The sequence below is a fragment of the Haliotis asinina genome, unplaced genomic scaffold (assembly GCF_037392515.1).
Source record: "Haliotis asinina isolate JCU_RB_2024 unplaced genomic scaffold, JCU_Hal_asi_v2 scaffold_17, whole genome shotgun sequence".
NCBI classification, from domain to species: domain Eukaryota; kingdom Metazoa; phylum Mollusca; class Gastropoda; order Lepetellida; family Haliotidae; genus Haliotis; species Haliotis asinina.
The window spans coordinates 522,589-544,033 of NW_027133889.1; the positions used below are offsets into that span (position 1 = coordinate 522,589).

General features: G+C 41.6%; 1 protein-coding gene across 1 annotated transcript in view; it reads left to right on the forward strand.

Moving 5' to 3' along the window:
* The window catches only part of LOC137269812 (calpain-5-like), a 31,550-nt gene extending 10,394 nt beyond the window's left edge, over nucleotides 1–21,156 (forward strand). The window contains exons 2-14 of the mRNA XM_067803649.1: nucleotides 5,657–5,828; nucleotides 9,296–9,427; nucleotides 10,154–10,278; nucleotides 10,900–10,977; nucleotides 11,849–12,032; nucleotides 13,389–13,585; nucleotides 14,342–14,419; nucleotides 15,125–15,302; nucleotides 16,098–16,220; nucleotides 16,372–16,568; nucleotides 17,556–17,671; nucleotides 18,088–18,224; nucleotides 19,376–21,156. Coding sequence (XP_067659750.1) covers nucleotides 5,658–5,828; nucleotides 9,296–9,427; nucleotides 10,154–10,278; nucleotides 10,900–10,977; nucleotides 11,849–12,032; nucleotides 13,389–13,585; nucleotides 14,342–14,419; nucleotides 15,125–15,302; nucleotides 16,098–16,220; nucleotides 16,372–16,568; nucleotides 17,556–17,671; nucleotides 18,088–18,224; nucleotides 19,376–19,570 — 1,911 coding nt within the window. The 5' untranslated portion in view covers nucleotide 5,657 and the 3' untranslated portion in view covers nucleotides 19,571–21,156. The remainder of the gene's footprint in view (nucleotides 1–5,656; nucleotides 5,829–9,295; nucleotides 9,428–10,153; nucleotides 10,279–10,899; nucleotides 10,978–11,848; nucleotides 12,033–13,388; nucleotides 13,586–14,341; nucleotides 14,420–15,124; nucleotides 15,303–16,097; nucleotides 16,221–16,371; nucleotides 16,569–17,555; nucleotides 17,672–18,087; nucleotides 18,225–19,375) is intronic.
* The last annotated feature ends 289 nt before the right edge of the window (nucleotides 21,157–21,445 follow it).

Sequence of the window (21,445 nt, forward strand, 5' to 3'; positions counted from 1 at the left end):
ATCGGAATAGAGCACCCCCAAAACAGCTGTCAATCCACCAAGTTAATAATTGGTGGCGAATCAGAGCGGAACAACACAACGTGACGCGTTCCGGTAATGGCAAAGTTTCAAGTTCAAACATTTGAATTATTACCAGCGAACTGAAAGACACAGTTTGAAAGGTGAGAATTGGAAATGAAGCCCGATGACATGAAGTTAGTGGAACTGAGATTGTTAGTGGCAGCAGTATTTGTGCAAGTGGAAAGAGGCTGTGATGTGAGTGGGATTGCATGACATGAAATAGTGTTCCAACGTGCGTATGCTCTTGTCGAGGCGTTACAACGTTATGAACGACAATTTTGAGTTGTTTGTTTATGTTAACCACAATGTATCACTTCAATGTTTATCCAAAGTTCATTAGGGTACCTGAGTGCACGGGAATTCCCTCGCCGTGTAAAGGTATTCCCCGACATTCCTTTGGTCCGAAAGTAGTCCGGTTAGGTGGGCGTGGCTTATTTTTTTTTGGATTCAGTGGGAAATGAGATCAAAAGAAATGTTCCCAGTTAACCAATCAGATTGCCAAAATTTTAATGAACACAATAAAAAATTAATTATTTGTAAATAAATATAAAAGTTGTTTAACAAACCATTATTATTCTCATTCGATGCCGCAAGATTTGTGGCATGGGTGCAGTAATAGCTCCGGTAACAACCAGGGAAGCGAGAGGCACGTGCGATGTTGATTTCGTCGGTAAGGGATGGTATCAAAGTCATCAAATTGTGCTTCTGAATCGGACTTTGAGTCGCTGCTGTCAGAGTCATCAGAGTGCACTCGTATGATAACAGGACTGATAGTTGCCTGTTGAAGCCAGTACTGATGCTCAACAGCATTTTCAACTTTTTCAACTAGCCCCCCCCCCCCCCCCCCCCACACACACACACACACACACACACACACCACACTCCCTCACGTCCTTGACTGAAATCGTCATTTTATAAGCAATGTCATGCAAAATCCTATTGTCGATCAATAAAATACTACCAGTAGAAAGTGATTGTCCTTTTGTCAGTCGACGAAAACAAACTTAAATAGCATTCATCACAAGACAGGCCTAGGGCGCCGCCATTATTGAAAATCGTGAAGTCAAATCCATTTGAATTAATGAGATTATGTATGGTTTGTTCTCATCACGTTAGAAAATCAAAACTACATAAATATGTGTTTGAATCATTACCAAATGGAGTTTGCATGACGCAACCTCTAACATAACCTAAGCGAAAATACTGCGCTATAATTTTTTTCACTTGCTACATTTACTTGGTTTGTAACGTTCACTCACCAATACGTAGACACTTGTCAATATACGTCCTTATACTTGGTCTCATAATCCTAATTACTTTATAATCATACTTGTAAGCATTTTGAAACTTAATAGAAAGAAGCGATCTGCGAATGTATAACAGGAATGTAATATGTAGACATTTCATAGTTTTCCTATATGAATCATAATTCGCACGCACGCCCTAGTGTATGTCGTCTGCATCATTGCACTTAACGACGAAAACAATGATTCTGTTGAAAGCTACGACAACGTATTAAAAACAAATATGCAAATATTAAAATTAAAGTTATAGGAGCAATGTCAGGCTATTTCCTTCAACGAGGAATGTATCCATCAATATCCACAAAAACAAGTGATATATAATTCATCTGTAGATTTGCCAAGTGATGTTTCTTTTAACAGTCTAATATACGAAAACGTGATGTATCGTTTCAGGTTTTTCACATGGCTGTATAGTTTCACTGGTTACCCAAGATAGCACACCTGGCAACTAATTGCATAATGTGCGTCATTCTTTTTAAAAGGTTATTTAGTCAGACAATAATGAGCAATAAATGTATTGGCGGTTAATCCTTTGAAAGAAGGGTGTTGTTTTACATAGACACAGACACGACAGAGTGTATTCAGTATAGATTGGTAAATGTACATACATAAACTCTACTTTTTGACCAATCAAGTGAATGATAACAACTAACGTGTAGGTTTTATACCAACTAACACGGATTACAACCTAGCGACACCAAGTGATTTTGACAGAATCGTCTATGAAAACAAGGGTTGTAACTCGAAAACTAGGCAAAGCAGGAGACAAAACTAAATGACAATAGATTGTGAGAACGTATAGCTTTCATTTTTCTCAACAGCTTTCGCGATTTCAGGTTTGTACAAACCTGTAAACGAAATAGTTTAACCCCTGAAATGTAGATGAATACTGCACAGACCCTCATTTCTATACCCACTATTACGTCACGGAGACGCGCCGCTCTGATTGGTTGAAATTTCGTTTGCGGCTGAGAATTGTGCACTGTTGACGAAAAGGTCGATTTAAGGTAATTAAAGATCGAAATGTGCAGTTTTAATGACGGGATTTCATTTATAACGATGTCAGCAAGTGATTTTGCAATTGTACCCTATTAGAGTATATGTGACCTTTAACCCCGATACCAGTTGTTTGTGTACCCTTTCCATAAAAACCTGTCCATTCATTTCGGTATGGTAATCTCGGTTGTCTTTGGCTTTAGCCCTAAACACAACAGAACTTCAAAGTAAGAATCCACAGATTTACAACCTGCATGAAGCACTATGTGTCGCTCTCCTTTGCTCATTGGCAGTCTTCTGAAACATGCATCGTCAGTGCTAGCGACCCACTGCGTTTCTGCAGTGTGGCTTGCATTCATCCAAGTCTCATCAAGATAAACAGGCTCAACCCCACTTCCCTCTTTTGACGTATGGTGCGTAAATAATTATTTCTCATTCGCACATTATCTTATTAAAAACACGTTTCACTTCCCCGTTAACTTTGGTGTACCGAAATACGAACTTAAGAAGCAATTTTCAAAGTTGGTACATAGATATTGAGAGGGAATGTTGATTTCCCATGTTTCTTTTTGCAACTGCGTAATGATAGGTATCTATTCTGGCTATATATACTTCTGGACACGTTTTTTAAACGAACCAAGTTTTTCAATTTTCGTTGATTTTGATTGCTCACCTCCTGGGCACTCGTGTTTGAAGATGGAGGTTGTCGTTGTTTTAATGATGTTTTCAGTTGCTGCTCAGGAACAATAGCACAAGATGCACGTTTAAGAACTCTGCCCCGTAGAGTTTCAGACTTGGAGAAGTCTTGGACCTTCTAAATTAAAGCTTTAACATCAGCAGTGAACGTCATTGTGTGAGATGAATCAATCACTCAGTCGTTAGGATAAACCGTCACGTGACAAATTTGCACATGGCCCTCGCTTACCTGGCTCTTACCTGATATTTTGTTAAACAACTTTAATAATTTGCCGACAAAAATTATAACAAAATTCGGCAGATTTGGTGTGTTTCTCCTATTTACTTTGGAGTTAGTTTGAGTCATTTACGTTTATCTGATTTTAAGTTAGAGTGCTTGGGGGATTTTAACTCAAATGGACTTTAAATGCGTTGTTCATTGGTCTCCAGGGCCCATGCGTTGATGAACCATCGATGTTTCAGACTAGCGGAACATAAACAAACATCGAGGGTACATCAACCCATGCACCCTCGTGACCACTGAACATGTACCCATGAAGGGACCCTTGAACCTCCAGGTTTGAGTCTGTCTTCTGCAACCTATGTCTGTTGAAGGCGACTAATGGGGTCGGGTAGTCAGACTTAATAACCTGGTATCCCATTTGAGCAGATCGATACTCAAGATGGTGATCACTGGAGTGTCTGATCCAGACAAGATAATTTATGCATTACCATCATATAGCTGGATTATTACGGTGTGCGGCGTTAAACAATCATCAAACAAACAAAGCTTATATAGGGAATCGACATCAAGCCTTCGCTGTGATGAACTACAGGTTTGACTACTGTGCTATGTCGTTGTCCCAAAATGAACTCAAAACATAGGTAACAGGAATTCATTATATTTCAGTTAACTCGTGACAAGAATTAAGTTACAAATCTAGGTTAGATTATCTGTATACATGTGAAACTTGTGATCAAGTCCATACTCACTTGCTAAATTGTGTAATTTTATACAGGAGCTTTAGTAAATAAGTGATTTCATCGATGACCACGGACGGCTGGCAGTACTCTTTGACAGTAGCGATGAATATGTGGAGGGTGTGTTGTGTAAAGCAATCATTCTGTGGACGATCCGATAGTATTTAGCAGACAATAGTAAAGAACGTCTCAACACAGTACATATCATAAGTCGCAGTCACAGTTATATCTAACAGTGGCAGAAGTCTTTTCTTTATTTCAGAATATGCCAGTTTTGGTCACAAACACGTGTTAATTCTAAACACGTCCGGCGAATTAGACCGTGACACTGGTGTAAAGTTAAATCATTATTTAACTTTCGTGTGAAACGATTTCTAAAATATGTGACCCCTGAAGGTCCCGGGGTAGAATAGGTAGAATAGGCCTTCAGCAACACATGCTTGCCATACAAGGCGACTATGCTTGTCTTAAGAGGCGGCTAACGGGATCGGGTGGTCAGGCACGCTGACTTGGTTGACACATGTCATCGGTTCCCATTTGTGCAGATCGATGCTCATTTTGTTGATCACTGGATTGTCTGGTTCAGACTCGATTATTTACAGACCGAAGCCATACAGCTGGAATATTGCTGAGTGCGGCGTAAAACTAAACAGACTCACTCACTCACTCACTAAAATATGTAATAGCATTTAGTTTGTTACAATAATTTTATCGAATCGGAAAATTTGGTATTTTATTAGTAAGTGCATATAGAAAACACAGTTGACGTTAAATCTGGTTGAATTGAATGTACTGGAATCTGAACACAATTGAAATGTCCGCTGTGGTGCTCACGTCATCCGCTCCATCCCTAAATCTTAGCTACAACCTACGGTAGTTGTGAAAATCAAGGCAGCTTTGTGGAAATTTGCCCAGGGTCTAATTGAATGCTCTTGTATACTCCCACATAATTTAGTAATTTGTTTCACACAAGTTTATTGCTTATAACTGGTGATTCGTTTAACATTTCGCGTACGTTTTGTTTCATGTTTCACGTTACGCTTTCATTTTTACAAGCGCCGATGGTATTTACATGTATCTCCTTGTATACACGCAGTCAGCACATGCTGACAGCGGACGGAACATGCTCAAGAACATAAGTAAGGACACACAAGAATAGAAACAGATTTCCTTCAAAGTTTTGTTTTCGGTTTGGTAGATATCGTTCCGATCTTTTGACATTCTTTGTGTAAGATATGAAAGTTTGCAGGAGGTTTTTCATCTGAAATTATTTTGAGCCCACTACACGACTGAAACAACAAAACGGTTTTTTTGTATTTCCTAGAACAAATGCTGTAGATCACTCTCAGAGGAGATATCGATATTGCATCTTGTCTGTCTGAGAATAATACGTTGTATAATAGTAATAATGACGTTTTATGTGAACGTATTTGGCAATATATCAAATCACTTCACCCGTCAACGTTGACCAGGTGCCATTTTTGTCTCAAATGAAAGGAGATAACGCTTCTAAAGAAAGTCCCGTCTCGTAGCCAATCGTTTAGCTCGGTCACTTGTTCCGCTGTGCCGGAAACACACGATTTATCCATGATAGAGAGGTGATTTGAGGAGCATGTTTTCTACGGGTCATTTTCTTTCAGAATGGCTTCAAGCAGCACGGCGGTGCCGCGAAAGGGTCAGAAGTATGGTAAACTCAAAAGGAAGTGTGTGAAGAAGAATGCCCTGTTCGTGGACGGTGAGTTCCCCCCGTCTGGGTCATCGCTGTTCTACAGCCGTCCTGCGCCAGCAGACATAGTCTGGAAGAGGCCAAAGGTAAATAACATACATAATGAAGCTAATTAACAGACTGGCGCCAGTATGGAGATCATATCGTTTGGATGATCCCAATCATGTACTAACTGTTGAAACCAGACCAGGAGGCTGCCAGCCAACATATACTGGCCTCATTGGTCTCTTTAAATTACATTGCGAACTCAACGTTTTAATGACTGAATTTAGTTTTAAGCCGTACGGGCCATTTATATGACGGCGGCGTGTAAATAATCGAGTCTGGCCAGATACTCCAATGATAACTTCATGAGCATCGCAAATGAGACTACGATGACACGTGTCAAGTTGTTTCTTAATTTTCTGTCCGCTAACTCTGATTGCAGCCTTTATGACCCAGGACTGTGTTTTCTGTTGGTTTTTAAGATCGGCATTCTGCTTTTGCAGAGGGAATGCATATTTTGCTTTTGAGTAGTATTCGGGATTCAGGAGTGAACACATGTGACAAAAAAGTTCGGAAATTACGATAATGTGTTTTAAAGAGAATGGAAAAGGCGTTACGTTCTTGTAGCAAGTACTTTGCAAAATTGTTTAAACGAAACAGGAGCTGCTGATTCTATGTTCGAGTCCCATGTTACATCTGATAATGGTTCATATGTGGTAATCATCGGCGAGGTTGCCCAGGCTTTAAATGGTGATGACCTATGGGTTGTGTTATTGACAACTAAGCTTGAGTATGGTTAGCAACCTTGCTTTCAAAGCTGCCGATGCTTTTGTGAATCATTTATGTACACGCGTAGTTGGCATCGTCGCTATATAGTAGAAATGACGCTGATGCAACGTCAAACTCACTCGCTCACTCACTCACTCACTCACTCACTCACTCCAGTATATCAATTGTCGTACCTCATAGTTTGACCCGTGAAGATCTGGATTAGAATTGATCCATGCTTGTCTTAAAAGGCGACTAAGGGGATCAGGTGGTTAGGCTCACTGACTTGGTTGACACATGTCATCGTATCCCAATTTATCCCAGTTGCGTAGATCGATGCTCACGCTGTGATCACTGGTTTTTCTGATCCAGATTCGATTATTTACAGACCGCCGCCGTATAGCTGGAATATTGCTGATTGCGGCGTAAAAGGAAAACTCAAAAACTCATCTCGTACTTAACTCCTACAAAAAGCCGATGTCACTGAAATACCGTGAAAATTTTACTCAAGTCCACGTTGGTCATTAATTATGACAACAACAATTATGCCGTTTGTTGTTAAACGCAAGTCATAACAATTCCCCACAGTGGCTCCTGCAACAACTACTCCATCAAAAACGCCTGCTAACACGACGCCGTACACCTCCTGCCAGGTACGTGCTCAAGGTAGAGCCCTACCGGTTAGTGTTGTGGACCTCCCAGTGTGTTTTCTCCTCATGTCTAATTCCCGGTCAGACATCCACCTAAACACTTATTTCCGCCTCCAAATTAAACCTGACTGGCGTAAATCAGGTGAGAAGACGGAGACCGCTAATGGAAGAAGGCTAGCGTCACGCTACTGGCACTGAATTTCAGACTAACTGGGGTGATCGAGTGGAGTCAGTGTTGACTCGGGATGCTCGGCAAGGGATTTAATCAAAGCAAACTACATTTTTTTTGTGGAAGTACTGTTCGATTTGTTTTACCATTTTTCGCTGGCGGGATTAGCTGGCCAAACTGTATAAGGTGCCGCAATTCTCTCAACAAAGTTGCACCCTTTGGACCGGCCAGACACTTAAGATCGTGGGTTCCCTCCGTTACGTTTCCAGTGAGCGAGTCAGTTTAGTTTTACACCGCACCCAGCAATATATCAGCTATTTGGTGGCGGTCTGTAAATAATCGAGTCTGGACCAGACAATCCAGTGATCAACAGCATGAACATCGACTTACTCAATTGGGAACCGATGACATGTGTCAACGAAGTAATCAAGCTTGACCACCCGATCCCGTTACTAGCTTCTTACGACAAGCAGCTGTCTCTCTGGCAAGCATGTGGTGCTGAAGGTCTATTCTACCCCGCACCTTCACGGGTCGTTATGCTTCTTGGTGGTTCAGGGTTTCACAATAGACCTAGACGTTTAAGACCTAAAACCTTTCGGGCTTTCATCCTAAATTTAGCAAACACGCCAAGGAATTTGGAAAACGTGTAAAAGCGAGGTTAAGCTCAAATCACACATCTCTTTCTTAAATGTTTGCATATGGAATTAACGAAAACTGCTTATCCCTACATATACTGTGAAGAGTGAGCGGCCTTGTAGAGCTGAAAGGGGCTCAGGATTAGTTGTTTCAGACAGCTAGGGTTTAAAATTAGATTGTATGCACTCGTTGTATACACTTGGGAAAGGTCGTGTCAGTTCGTTTTCGAGATATCGACAATATGGAAGCATCGACGCTAATGACCTGATTTAACCGTTCACCTAACTCGAACTTGTATGCATGTGTCCGTACATCTCTACGCAGGGACGTGTCGTATCAGATTGGATCTTGCTGTTAGTGGCTCAATCAACCTAGTGAGTGAGTGAGTTTAGTTTTACGCCTCACGCAGCAATATTCCAGCTATTTGACGGCGGTCCGTAAATAATCGAGTCTGGACCAGACAATCCAGTGATCAACAACATGAGCATCGATCTGCGCAAATGGTTACAATCGACATAACTCTACAAGTCCTGGATCTACATTTAGGGGAATGCGGTCCTGGATAATGCAACACTAAGGAGCTGGGAAAAGACATACAGCATAAATCTAAAAGATTTTGTCCAGCTGGTAAAAGATAGTCGAAGACAAAATTTAGTATCGGTTTAGAGAGAAATGTATTTTTATTGCCTTTCTCGTAATTCAAAGGTATGTTACATCTGGGTCACTGCGACCTGTTCGTAATCGCGTTCAAACACACACAAGGATCAACGACCATCAGGTATGATGACCAGAATCGGAATACCAAAGGACATTGTATTAAGGGTACGATACCGCGAATTGGAAATATCAAAGAGCCTTGCATTAGGGTACGACTCGCGAATACCAAAAACCCTTGAATTTGCCACTGGGATACGATGACGCGTATTGGGAATGCTAAAAACCTTTGAAGGTCCCATCGGGTTACAATGTCTCGATTCTGGGCACCAAAGACCCTTAACATCTGGGTACGATTAAGAGAAATCGAAAATATAATGGGTACGATGACTGGAATCGTGAATATCCTGTACCACCGGTACAGTGAAGCGACTCGGGAATATGGAAGATTCCAGAAGTTCCCATCGGAGTAAGATGAAACCAATCGGGAATATGAAATACTTTCACTTTTTCTTTCGTAACCAAATCTTGTGGGCTTTAGCTAGGTACTATTGAAAGGGTGTGGTCGGTCATCTATAGTAAATGCCAAGTTGCAGTCTGATTCTCGCGACTTCGCCAAATGTAAGTTACCCGTTAGCGCGTCAAGATGGTGCCTGATGTGTGACTCCAAGCTGTTCTGGTTTTTTTTCAGGACATTGTGCCGGACCCCAAATTTTTCATGGACAAGGCAAGTGCTGATGACTTTTCTCAGGGTAGCCTAGGTAACTGCTGGTTCGTTGCAGCCTGTGCTTGCATCGCCGAAGATTCCACTCTTTGGAAAAAGGTAAAATTATTTGTTGTTTCGGTTATGCGTTTACCAATTCAGCAAACATCACCATCCAGTTCCGTTAATAGTTACTGAACACCACTTCCAACCCTGAAATACGTATTCATTACAGCAAGTTCACTGCTGGTGTAATTTGATTTTGAAGGGATTTAATGGATGTTTTCAATGCCACGCTCGTATTTTTAAATAATGGCCTCAATGGATTCTTGGCCAGGTGGACATGTGGCTGATAGGAATTGAACTATGAGCTCCAAAAGCAATCGGTGACTGACATCAAACAAGCTAGATGTAACTTAGCCTAATCTAGCCATGGCTGAGTACCATCTAACGTTATTTCTAATTTAAGAAAATCAGCTGTATGTTTAGATAATTATGCGTAACCAACGGCATCGGTCCAATACGTACTATAACATATAAGATTATGTTTGATATACATGTAAATCAAATTATATAACGCCAATGACGTTTGTTTGCTTGTTAATAATTACAACCAAAGTAATTAAAGTACCTGTGCGTTGGCCGTACCCTATTTCAACCATCACCAAACGGCATCTGCTAAGAGATATACTAAGTGTAGACTGAAAGATGGAGTATCTATCACGAATGTGCAGATACCGTTAGAATATATTCATTATTTCATTCATGTTGATGTGTTACGAACAACATGACAATAAGAACCGCATGTCATAGTTTTTAGGGGGTTTTTGGTCGTGTTTGTTTCAGGTGGTACCGGATTACAAGAGTCAGGAATGGGCGCCAGGAAACAAATACGCCGGTATCTTCCACTTCAAGTTCTGGCGCTGTGGACAGTGGGAGGACGTAGTGATAGATGACTACCTGCCCACGAGGTGTGAACAAAACCACCGAACTCTTCATCGGCCTAGACCGAAAGAAGTCTCTAATATGAAATTATTGATTCATATTTCAAACACAGAATATATAGTTTTCTTCATCCATTTTGGGTTCCTAACGCAGAAAACACCTTAATAGCATTTTTGTTGTTGTTGAGGACATTTTGATATTTTTTATGCTTATCTGTTTGAAACATTATATAGCATACTTGATAGAAGACGAATCTACGCATATCACCTGCCCTAAAAACTCGTGTTTTCACGTGTCCTTAAATACCAAATTTTACATTAATTGGATGATAGCTGTCGATAATGTTTATCATCCGACAGAAAGGCCATAAGAACGCCAATATTAAGAGAAAATGCTCTTCATGCACACCAGCACCCCATCTTGACTGAATGTGTCTAAACAATTTTCTCAGGTAAAAATAGCAATGTTGCATAGATGTAATACAGACTTCTAACGCCCATACCGTTCGTGAACGGAGAGCTTGGTGACTACGCATTGTGTTACATCGTCCACCGGTTAAGACGAGATGTCTTAATAATGTACCTTGTCAGTGTATGTCGCCATTCCAAATATATATATTTGATAAGCTGTTTACCCGTGTCTTTCAGACAGGGCAGGTTGATATTCATGCACTCCAAAACCAGGAACGAATTCTGGTCAGCTCTACTGGAAAAGGCCTATGCAAAGTAAGTTTTGGAATATGCAGCAGTGAATGTTTAACGTGGAAAATCTAAAAAGCCCCTTGATTTTTGTAGATAATTATTCATTTTTTAAGTGTATCATGTGTCAGTTATGTTGGGTACAGACTGCGTTGGATGTAATCGATCATGGCTGCAAATCATTTGGCACAACATAAATGGGACAGTTCCGTTATACATTGTGTTGTGATGATTTCGGATATGACATCACAGAGCTAAATGATATTGTAAACCAGCTCACACGACCATAAGCATAGGTTTGTGCTTACATATATCTGTACGGTAACCCCGTGAAGGTCCCGGGGTAGAATAGGCCTTCAGCAACCCATGCTTGCCATAAAAGGCGACTCAGCTTGTCGTAAGAGGCGACTAACGGGATCGGGTGGTCAGGCTCGCTGACTTGGTTGGCACATGTCATCGGTTCCCAATTGCGCAGATCGATGCTCATGTTGCTGATCACTGGATTGTCTGGTCCAGACTCGATTACTTACAGACCGCCGCCATATAGTTGGAATATTGCTGAGTGCGGCGTAAAACTAAACTCACTCACTCACTGTATGGTAAATATCAGATATCGAGAATAAACAATGCTAGTATATTAATACTAATATATTTTTTAAAAAAGATTAAATGAATGAATGAATGAATGAATGAATGAATGAATTGAAAAAAATAACGAATAAAAAAAAGAACACAAAAAAGCAATGCATTTCCGAAAGCGCTACATCTATCACACGGGCATATGCTCCGGTGATTGTGCAAAACGTTCATCGGTTTAAACCAACGTGGCTGCTGAGATTTATAAATGAAATGAAAAAATGTAATATGCCTCTTGTAAAGCGACCACGCCCTGTTGCAGGTTGTTCGGATCGTACGAAGCCCTGACCGCGGGGAAGGCAAGGGACGCCATGGTGGACATGACGGGCGGGGTCGGGGAGGGTTTGGACGTCAGTGATTACAGGTCGGAGGAGAAGCGGATGAAGCTGTTCGACATACTCCATAAGGCCATGGACCACAGGTCGCTTATGAGTGCATCGATAGTGGTGAGTACCGGACAACCCGATATTGTGGTCGCAGTGTGTGACGTAGTAGTGATGAACGGTATTAAATCAGCTTCTTGTGGGTGGGAGGTCAGAGTGAAGCAGGACTCAGGAAATTGTCAAGTATGTAATTATAGTGAGTGAGTATGGTTTAAGGTCGCTTTTAGCCATATTCCTGCAAAAATACGACGGCGGATGTCGGAAATGGACTTCACACATTGTACCCATGTTGGGCATGTTGTCTGACACTTTGGGTTGACACTTTCCGCGCCTTGTGAACGAATGGGTCACATGTGCCTCCAGTTAGAATGACGGATATCCAACCAGAGTGATATGTATACATTCAGAATGGCGGATAATCCGTAGCAAATAATACGGACTTAACTCGAACATTTTGTCTCGACGTCGTCTGAGAAGGTATGATTACACAATGCCATTTAGAAAGTGGTCAAATGCAACATATGTCATATTTGGGATTTCACTTTCTTAGTAAAGTACAAATTCTAGTACTTTTTTCGGTTGAGTCCCATCCGGGATTCGTACTAAGAAAGTGAAATCCCAAATATGACATATGTTGCATTTGACCACTTTCTAAATGGCATTGTGTAATCATAGCTTTCGGCCGTGGGAGCCGTGCCAATTTACACTCATCAGAGGGGTACACAAAGTACGCAGTCTAGACTACCAGTTGTCCGACTTTCATTTTTGTGGAAGTCGCGGTGGCTGAGCGGGCTAGGCGGCTGACTTTGTGTGCTGGCGATTAGGTGCCTGACTCTGATGGTGCGGGTTCGAATCCCGGATGGGACTCAACCGAAAAAAGTACTAGAATTTGTACTTTACTAAGAAAGTGAAATCCCAAATATGACATATGTTGCGTCTGAGAAGGTATTCTTCAATAAGTTCCTCAGGTTCCCTATCTCCACTATGATACATTATCCGTACTTCTCTTTCCCCGAAATATAGATAATTAGGTTCGTCGCATAATCCGATCCATTTCGATAAATGGAAATGTGATCAGTGGATTGTCTCCTTGGCTGCAGAGTCGGTGGTAGTATAACATAAAGTAAAGTTTGATTTATCTGGTATCAAAACTTCAGAGCTGTCTTCTGACGTCCCACGCCGTGATTTTTCTACAGCGAATATTGTTGTAATACTGCTGAAAGAAACGTAAAATTAAATCCACTGACTCACAAAGGTATGACGTAAGCTGTGAAAATGACACATTGAGTTAACATGCACCTGACATAATAACAGAGCACCTGACACATAATAACAGAGCCATGAAATGAAACGTTTGAGCACAAGCTCTGAATCACATACTGGCCAATGTTTTTTACTTCACTGCCTTACTTCACTCAGGCGAAGTCGGCGGCGGAGATGGAGGTGAAACTCAGTATCGGCCTAGTGAAGGGTCACGCCTACAGCGTCACAGATGTCCGCAATGTCCACCTGAAAGGAACTGGACTCTTTAGTTTCTTTAACCGAGAGAAGATCCAGATGATCCGACTGAGGAACCCTTGGGGCGGCGTGGAGTGGCGGGGGCCATGGAGTGACGGGTAGGTGGTCATGAGGTATAATGATGACAGAGTGACCTCCCCTTTGTTTCCTTAACAGTTCACCGGAAGTACTCAGGGTTGATTTGTGCAACCACATTGAGGATATTATAAAACTGTAAACCAAAGAGGAATTGAGTGTGGCAGTTTAGGAGAATTGACATCGTGAATATTTGTTTAAGTTAAAATGATAAAATTCCAGCTATTTGCGGTCAGAAACATCGAGCTTTGTACTAGCTAAGATACATAGTGTTCACTAGCATGAACTTTGGACCCACTGATTCCTCATGCGTCGAAATATTGGAAACTAAAAGATAACAGCAGTCCTTCCCAGGCGCGTAGCAATGGTAATATTTTCATGTAAGCACAATAGGTTGCTAAGCTCTAGGTATTGAGGGCTTGCCTAAGTTTATATATATACTGTTCAGCCTTTCAAGCAACAACCATGTGTAAGTCCGGGGATTTCATTAAATAATAATAGCTACACCCCTGCTTTCGCTATACGAGTAGATCCGTAGACTTGACCAGCATATTACTGGGAAGATGAAGTGTCTTATGCAACATCCATGGCATGAATAGAACTGAAAGGTGAAATGAGAAATGTGAGAAGCTGTAAGCGGTGTTGCCACCCCACCCCTACGCAAAGCGCTCTTAAAATCACGACATATCTGGTGAGAATTGCTGTCGGACTACGGACACTTGCCACATGACTGATTGTTCACGCTCAAGCACTGTGTTCACATGACCCCTTGGTTTCAGGTCGGCGGAATGGCAGAAAGTCAGTGAGAAGGAAAAGAAAGACCTTGGACTAACATTCGACGAGAACGGAGAATTTTGGTAGATTTGTTTACTTTTCGAAAAGGATTTATTTGAAGTCTCAGACTCAAACTGTTTGAAGCACACAGGGCATCTCGTTTTCCCACACATAGGATCAATCTTCAACCGATTTTGATTAAGCATTTATATACAGAAATCATACCGTTTAAGTAAAGGCAGCTGGTCTTACAGATGCAAAAACAAGTTTAAGTTTCAAACGATTAGAAAATATATGTACAATATATTCTGACCCACCAGTTCGCCAGTTGTGAGTAAACTGTACCTTCTTTGATTGGCAATTTAGAAGTTGGGTAGATGAAGAATGTGGCTAATGTTTATGGATATGGAACTTTTTAGTCTTTTGTTAGACGTTTCGACATAGATTGTAATGTCGTTGTCAAGCATTCTGTAGGTAAACTATGTAAAAGTGAAGGCTCCAGATTTCTGACTGAAACAACCGGTATAATGAACAGCGGAACCAGAAACTGTTTTGTTTTTATCCAGCGCGTTTATCTCTTGTTCTGTCTCCAGTAAACGCTTTGATGGCTGATGACCATCTTATCCAGGGAGGTATATCAGCAATTGGTAGTTCCCACCTGGCACCGACTACATTATTTGGAGATGACTGTAACGACAACTTCGCCATATTAACGCCAATGAAAGTAAATTCAATTAAAAGTAATTCAATTCAAGTAATTTATGAATAATTCTGTTTTTTTCGGTTAGGATGTCGTTCGATGACTTCTGCAGATACTTCACTCAGATCGATATCTGCCACATGATCAACACCCGCTTCTTCACCCTCAAGAAGACATGGACCGCTACTGCAACCCGGGGGGAGTGGAAGAGACCGATGAGGGCGGGAGGGTGCGGCAACCACGCCTCCTTCCTGAAAAACCCACAGGTGAGACCGTCTTGGAATCAGCGCTCATGTCCAGCGGCGAGTTATGCACATTGTTATCGGGTGTGTTGCTCATTGTGCAACCGTTTCTGTTCATTCGCAATGTTACACTGCTTACACTGAGCATCGGTGTGCTCTATCATGACAGAATTCTGGAAACAACTGCAAGGTACTATAAGGATGAGAACATTACTCTGGCGCACGGCAGCAAATTCTTCTGGGGCCTTTTTTAAGTATATAAGGTGATCATCTAACATTAAAACGCAAGTAAAAGGGAGACAGGTATTGTGTGGATTTGTTTTGCAAGTTTGATTATTGTTGCTGTGATATGAATATTACCATTACTGCCTTTATTACTATAACTATAGTCCCTGTATTGTATGGTTTCGTCCTGCCACCGTTAATCACCATATATGTGATCTTGGTTATCTTAGAGTACGATTGGTAGTTACATCATATTTCGTTTCTCTGATTCCGGTCTGAGTCCCGGGTAACTTTTAGTAGAAACCAATCCAGCGGGTAACTACATTTTCTTGTACCAATGAGTATGTGCTGATCACACAAAGCTACACTTCCCAGATAAGTCCTAATTATGTTGCTATTTGCCATGTTTGTATCAGATCGTGCCATCAATATCTTAAGAGGTGATTCGTATAGAACATCCATCACTTGTTTTATCAAAATGTAAATGACACACCCTATGCTAACTTCCACATATACAATTACATCATTGAATACTTCTTACGGCTCGTTAAATCTCGTTTAGTAATCCTTTCCTCTGAATTATGTCCTTTACAGTATATATTTGAAGTGTACCAGGACGAGGAGGAAGTGATGATCTCTCTGGAGCAGGAAGACAGGCGCTCGGTTAAATGCAAACAAAGGGGAGATAACTTCACCATCGGTGTCACGATAATGAAGGTTGGTCCTCATCGATATATTCCCCTTTTCAAGCAAGTGGTAAATGCATCACATACTCCATGGTACATTATCAGGCCAATATCAAAGTAGAATTTCTGACAGTTATGACCAAACAAACATCGAGCTTCATTCACATCCCTTCGTACTTCAGACTGACGTAAACCGCAAGTACCGAATGCACGACAAACTGGACCGTGTCCACGCCACTCCGTTCGTACAGGCAAGGAGCATCTTCAGCCGCTTCTCCCTCAATAAGGGCAGATACCTCCTTGTGCCCTCGACCTTTGACCCTGGGCAGGAGGGATCACACGTTCTTCGTATATTCACAGCTGGGGCAGTGAAACTCAAGTAAGTAGTACGTTATGAGTGGGTGAATGAGTTTAGTTTTACACCACTCTCGGCAGTATTCCCGCTATATGGCGGCGGTCTGGAAATAAACGAGTCTGGACCGGACGATCCAGTGATCAACAGTTTGAGCATCTATCTGCACAGTTTGGAATCAACGACATGTTTCAACCACCCGATCCCTTGAGCGGCCTCTTACGGCAACCATTTTTTCGCGGGTTCGGTTCTCAGTTATTTGAGATTTTCGCGGTATCGGACAGACACCGTCCTTGACACTTTTAGAATACCTTCACCGCGGTATTGCTTAGTCTACTATTACAGTAAATATAGTGGGGACACTGGAGGTAGTCATGACTAAAGTTGAACTGTAAATGACTGGTAACTTGTGTTCTTTTGTTTGTCCTCTGTTATCAGTGCCATTCGGTGGTTTTACATTATTTTTCATCTCGCTGTGCGCATGCGCAGAGCTTGTAAAAATAGACACTAGTCAGTTCCTGTTTGATCGTTTGTGTGTCGATACAGTAAATACACTGTCAATAAAAGCTTTTATGAAGATTATTTAAGTGTGACAACTATTCACTTACATCCATCTACTTACATCCATTTGCCCATGCGTTTCAATAATTGATGTGCAATTCTGGCTGCACCTGCATAACAAATCTCGTGTTTTATTAGTAACTGTTGTGAGAAGGGGATGCACAGGAAGGACGGTGGTGGTGTGATGTGTTTGTACGAGAGCTTGTTCACATGAACAAGTAAGCTATTTATTTAACTCATGCCTGCCTTTGTTTCATAAATGAATTGAGACCACATGCATTCGTCATTAAACGATGTACTTGGTTTGATTCATATTTTCCCTAGAGTGTGTTTGCTCTATCGGTAAAGCATACAACCAAACCGGAAATATTTTTCACGCCCTGTGCATGTGCACAGCTCATCGAAAATTAATGTGAAACTAACGAATTCAACTCGCCCAAACTGTTGTTTCAGGGAGTTAACTCGTGATGAGCCGAAACCCCCTGGTTGTATGGGGACGCCAAAAGTAGCGGCCACGGCGGTAACCATCGTCAACGCTGACGGCCTCGTAAAGAAGAACGGTGATGACGGTAGGAATTCAGTGAAGTCTGGATCAGACAATCCAGTGATCAACAACATGAACATCCATGTACCTGAGATACCATGACATGTGTCAGCCACGTCAGCGAGCCTGACCCCCCGATTACATCAGTTGCCTCTTTCGCCCCTTACTAGCATGGGTACCTGAAAACCAATTGCATCCGGATCTTCATGGCTTTCCCGTGTACAGTAATGCATGCGTTCGCCAATGCAACAAATATTGAATTGGCACGAGAGAATTTTCTCCCGGATGGCGTAAATTCACGGCTTTCAACCCCCAACCACCTTTGGTGATCCAAGCCTCAAACAGAACCTCAGCACCCGCTATTTGCTCATAACAACCAACAAAGATGTTGACAATGTCGTTACAACAGTTGACTGTTAATCACACCATGCTGTGTTGTAGAGCTGCAGGCCTACTGCATCGTGAAGTGCGAGGGGAAGGTGTTCCAGACCACAACCTCCAGGAAGGCTCCCACAGCCACATGGGGCGACAGAGTGACGTTGTACAGGAAGAAACCACAGGAGGATATCGTCATTGAGGTCAGTCACAAACTCAACTGGAATAGATTAGACCGCTTTTCATGAACTGACACAACAAACACAGATACTGTCTACCAAATATCATATTTTGATACTACAACCGAACTACGTTAATCACCACATATAAAAAAATTCAGTGATGACCCTTAATTAAAGCACAGACTGGAGCTGATGATCCCAGCTGTGTACGCAGCAATGTGCTAAAGAACCACTGGCTGCAGCTGGCTAGCTCGTGGCGAGTAAAAATCCAGTGGGGCCAGTAAATTTGCAGATTGGACCGATGGCTTTTGAAATTTCATGAAATGATTTTATAAATATAACGCTCCCTCCTACTTGTTAGGTTAAAATACCTTTTAAGAAAGATAATGGTCTAATAAAAATGTTCATCATATTAGGAACTTAATGATAACTTATTTGAACATAAACGAAATATTTGAGACATATGTTTTCTTGTTTGTTTTTGATGGTATCTCACGTTTTAGTTTCTACATTCACATTCCGGGATAGTGTCTACGTTGCACTGCCTAAACTGGACACCATGACATGTTTGTCGAATTAACACATGCAATTTATAAAATTCGTGTAAGTAGTATAAACCCCATTGTTAATACTACTGTATATGTTTTTCCAGTTCTTGCTTTTGTAGTGGGTGTTAGTTGAAAAACATACTTCGCTCTAAACTTCTGCGCATTTTATGCAAGATGGCAGTAATATCATGTAATATAGTTCCCGAGGTTTACACAACGACACATATTTAAAATACTGAACGAACTCTACAGTATTGTCTGACCCCAGGGAATGCATCGCGTACGTCCGTGCGTTATTTTATGAGGAATTGAAAATACATAAATCCGCGTCACAATTCGGTTTTTCTGTGTATTACTCATTGACATTTTTGCTGCGGACATATGAAAAAACGGATGTAATCTCGATCCTTAGGGGACGCTTTACTGGAATTTTCAGATGATTTTTGTAGTTTGACGACATATCCACATTTAGACGTCATACGGAATAATGTAAACATGATTGGAAGTCGCTAGAATGCACATATGCAAGTATCAGAAGGTTATCATACATGATCGTTACCCATAGGGATGATAGATCTTGTAGTAATGTTGCCAGTTATCTCAACGTGATACTCCATGTTTCAGATGTGGCAAGCGAACCTGGTGAAAGACACGCTAGTTGGGAGCGTGACCTTACCCATGTCACGTGCCAGCGAATACAAGGGAGGTAACCTAATCCGACGCTACGAGCTCAAGAGGGTGGAATCAGAGGGCAAGGAAGAAAGGGCGGGGTTCCTCTGGCTCAAAGTAAACCACACAACGAACATGTCGGACATATGAGAAGCCGTGAAAATGACGGCGATTGTGTGAACATCACAGTGTCACAGAAAGAACACTTTGGCCGAGTCACAGTCACCACAGCCTGCTGTCCAGAATAATCTCGTGAGAAAACATGAGAACACACTGACTGAGGTCTGACGGAGACCACTGAACATGGTCTAAGTTTAACATGGTCCAAGTTTAACCTGGTCTAAGTTTAACATGTTCTAAGCTTGCCCAGCTTTATCAAACCATTTAAAATCCATCTTTTCTAACGACACTGATCCACACAACAAAAGATGACCTGTCAACTTTGCTGCTATTTTATATATTTATTTCTTGAGAGTGTACATACATTTCTCATGTATACATGTAATTGATGCCAAATCTGATCCTATAAAAACGCTTTTATTATGTATCACACATATGCTCGATAATGCAATCGTGAAGGAGAAACCGTCTGCTAGAAGCCAACGTGCCGTTTCTCATGAGCGAGTGAGTGAGTGAGTTTATTTTTACGTAAGACCCTGGAATGTTTCAGCTATATGGCAGCGGTCTGTAATTGATTGAGTCCGGACCAGACAATCCAGTGATCGACAGTATCGATGTATGATGTCCCATGTGATCGATGCTGTTTGTCATGTCCCACCACTGTTTCCTTTTAGACCAAGTGCAGTCTAGTGGTTGAAACACACGCCTTGGACACGAGTTCAATTGCCCCCATTGTCACAATGAGTATTTCTGGTGTGCTCAAGGGGCGATGGGGTAGCCCAGTGCTTAAAGCGTTCGCTCGTCATGCCAAACACCCGGGTTCGATTCCCATTTCTGGTGTCCCCGTCGTGATATTGCTGGAATATTGCTAAAAGTGGTGTAAACCTAAACTCACTCACACTAGTGTTGCCCGTCATGATATTGCTGGAATATGGGTACAAGTGGCATAAAACAATACTCACTCATTCACATGTACAATGGAGGTTCCTCACTGTACATTGGCGTTGGTTGTATAAACCAAACATCATAAAACGTACCATCTGGTTCCCATGACCATACATGCTGTACATACAAGAGTTACGTCCCATGAGCATGTCAAGATCTGATTACGAGGACCTCGAATCTCACATTTGTCCCGATCATGGAAATGTTTCTGAATCAATTTACTGTGTATAATTTAATAAAAGCCATTCAAAAAGGCATGTCGGTAAATCACTAACATTGGCATGCTTCATAATTATGAGTGCCTGGTCACATCGCCAGGATCATTATGTTGTTGCACGTGAGAGAAGACCCTTTGAAGCTTCCATATATCAATGACCACGCGTCACAATTCCAGATGTGAGAAGTGATGCAAGTGTGTAATGAAGCTGTACCCCTAAACAACTACATTGTATTGTAGACTTGTGCGTTATCCCAGTAGACAGTAGACGAAAAGTGGTATGTGTTTTAGTACTTCAGCTTGGTAACCCTACGCCCAGCATGACATTTAACGTGTTTTAGAAGTTTTGTGATGTTCATATTTTGCTCAATGCCTAACAGGGTTCGGTGCCAAAGCAAAACTTCTGTGATAACAACGGATTGACTGCAATAAATTTTGTACTATTTTTGATCAACGGTTGTTATGTACGTTTTCAGTTTTCGTTAGGGGCGGAAGGGTAGCCTAGTGGTTGATGCCTTCGCACGTCACGACCAAGACCCGGGTTTGATTCCCCACATGCGTACGACGTGTGAAGCCCATTTGTGGTATCCCCCCAGGTGATGATGCGGGAATATTTCTAAAATTAAACTCACTCACTTTCCAGAGAAGATAACGCCCCGGTAATCTACACTTTAAAGAGGTTGTATGTCTGTGTGTTATCATGACAAGAACGTTGCTCGTGGTATCAATCACTGGTTTGACTG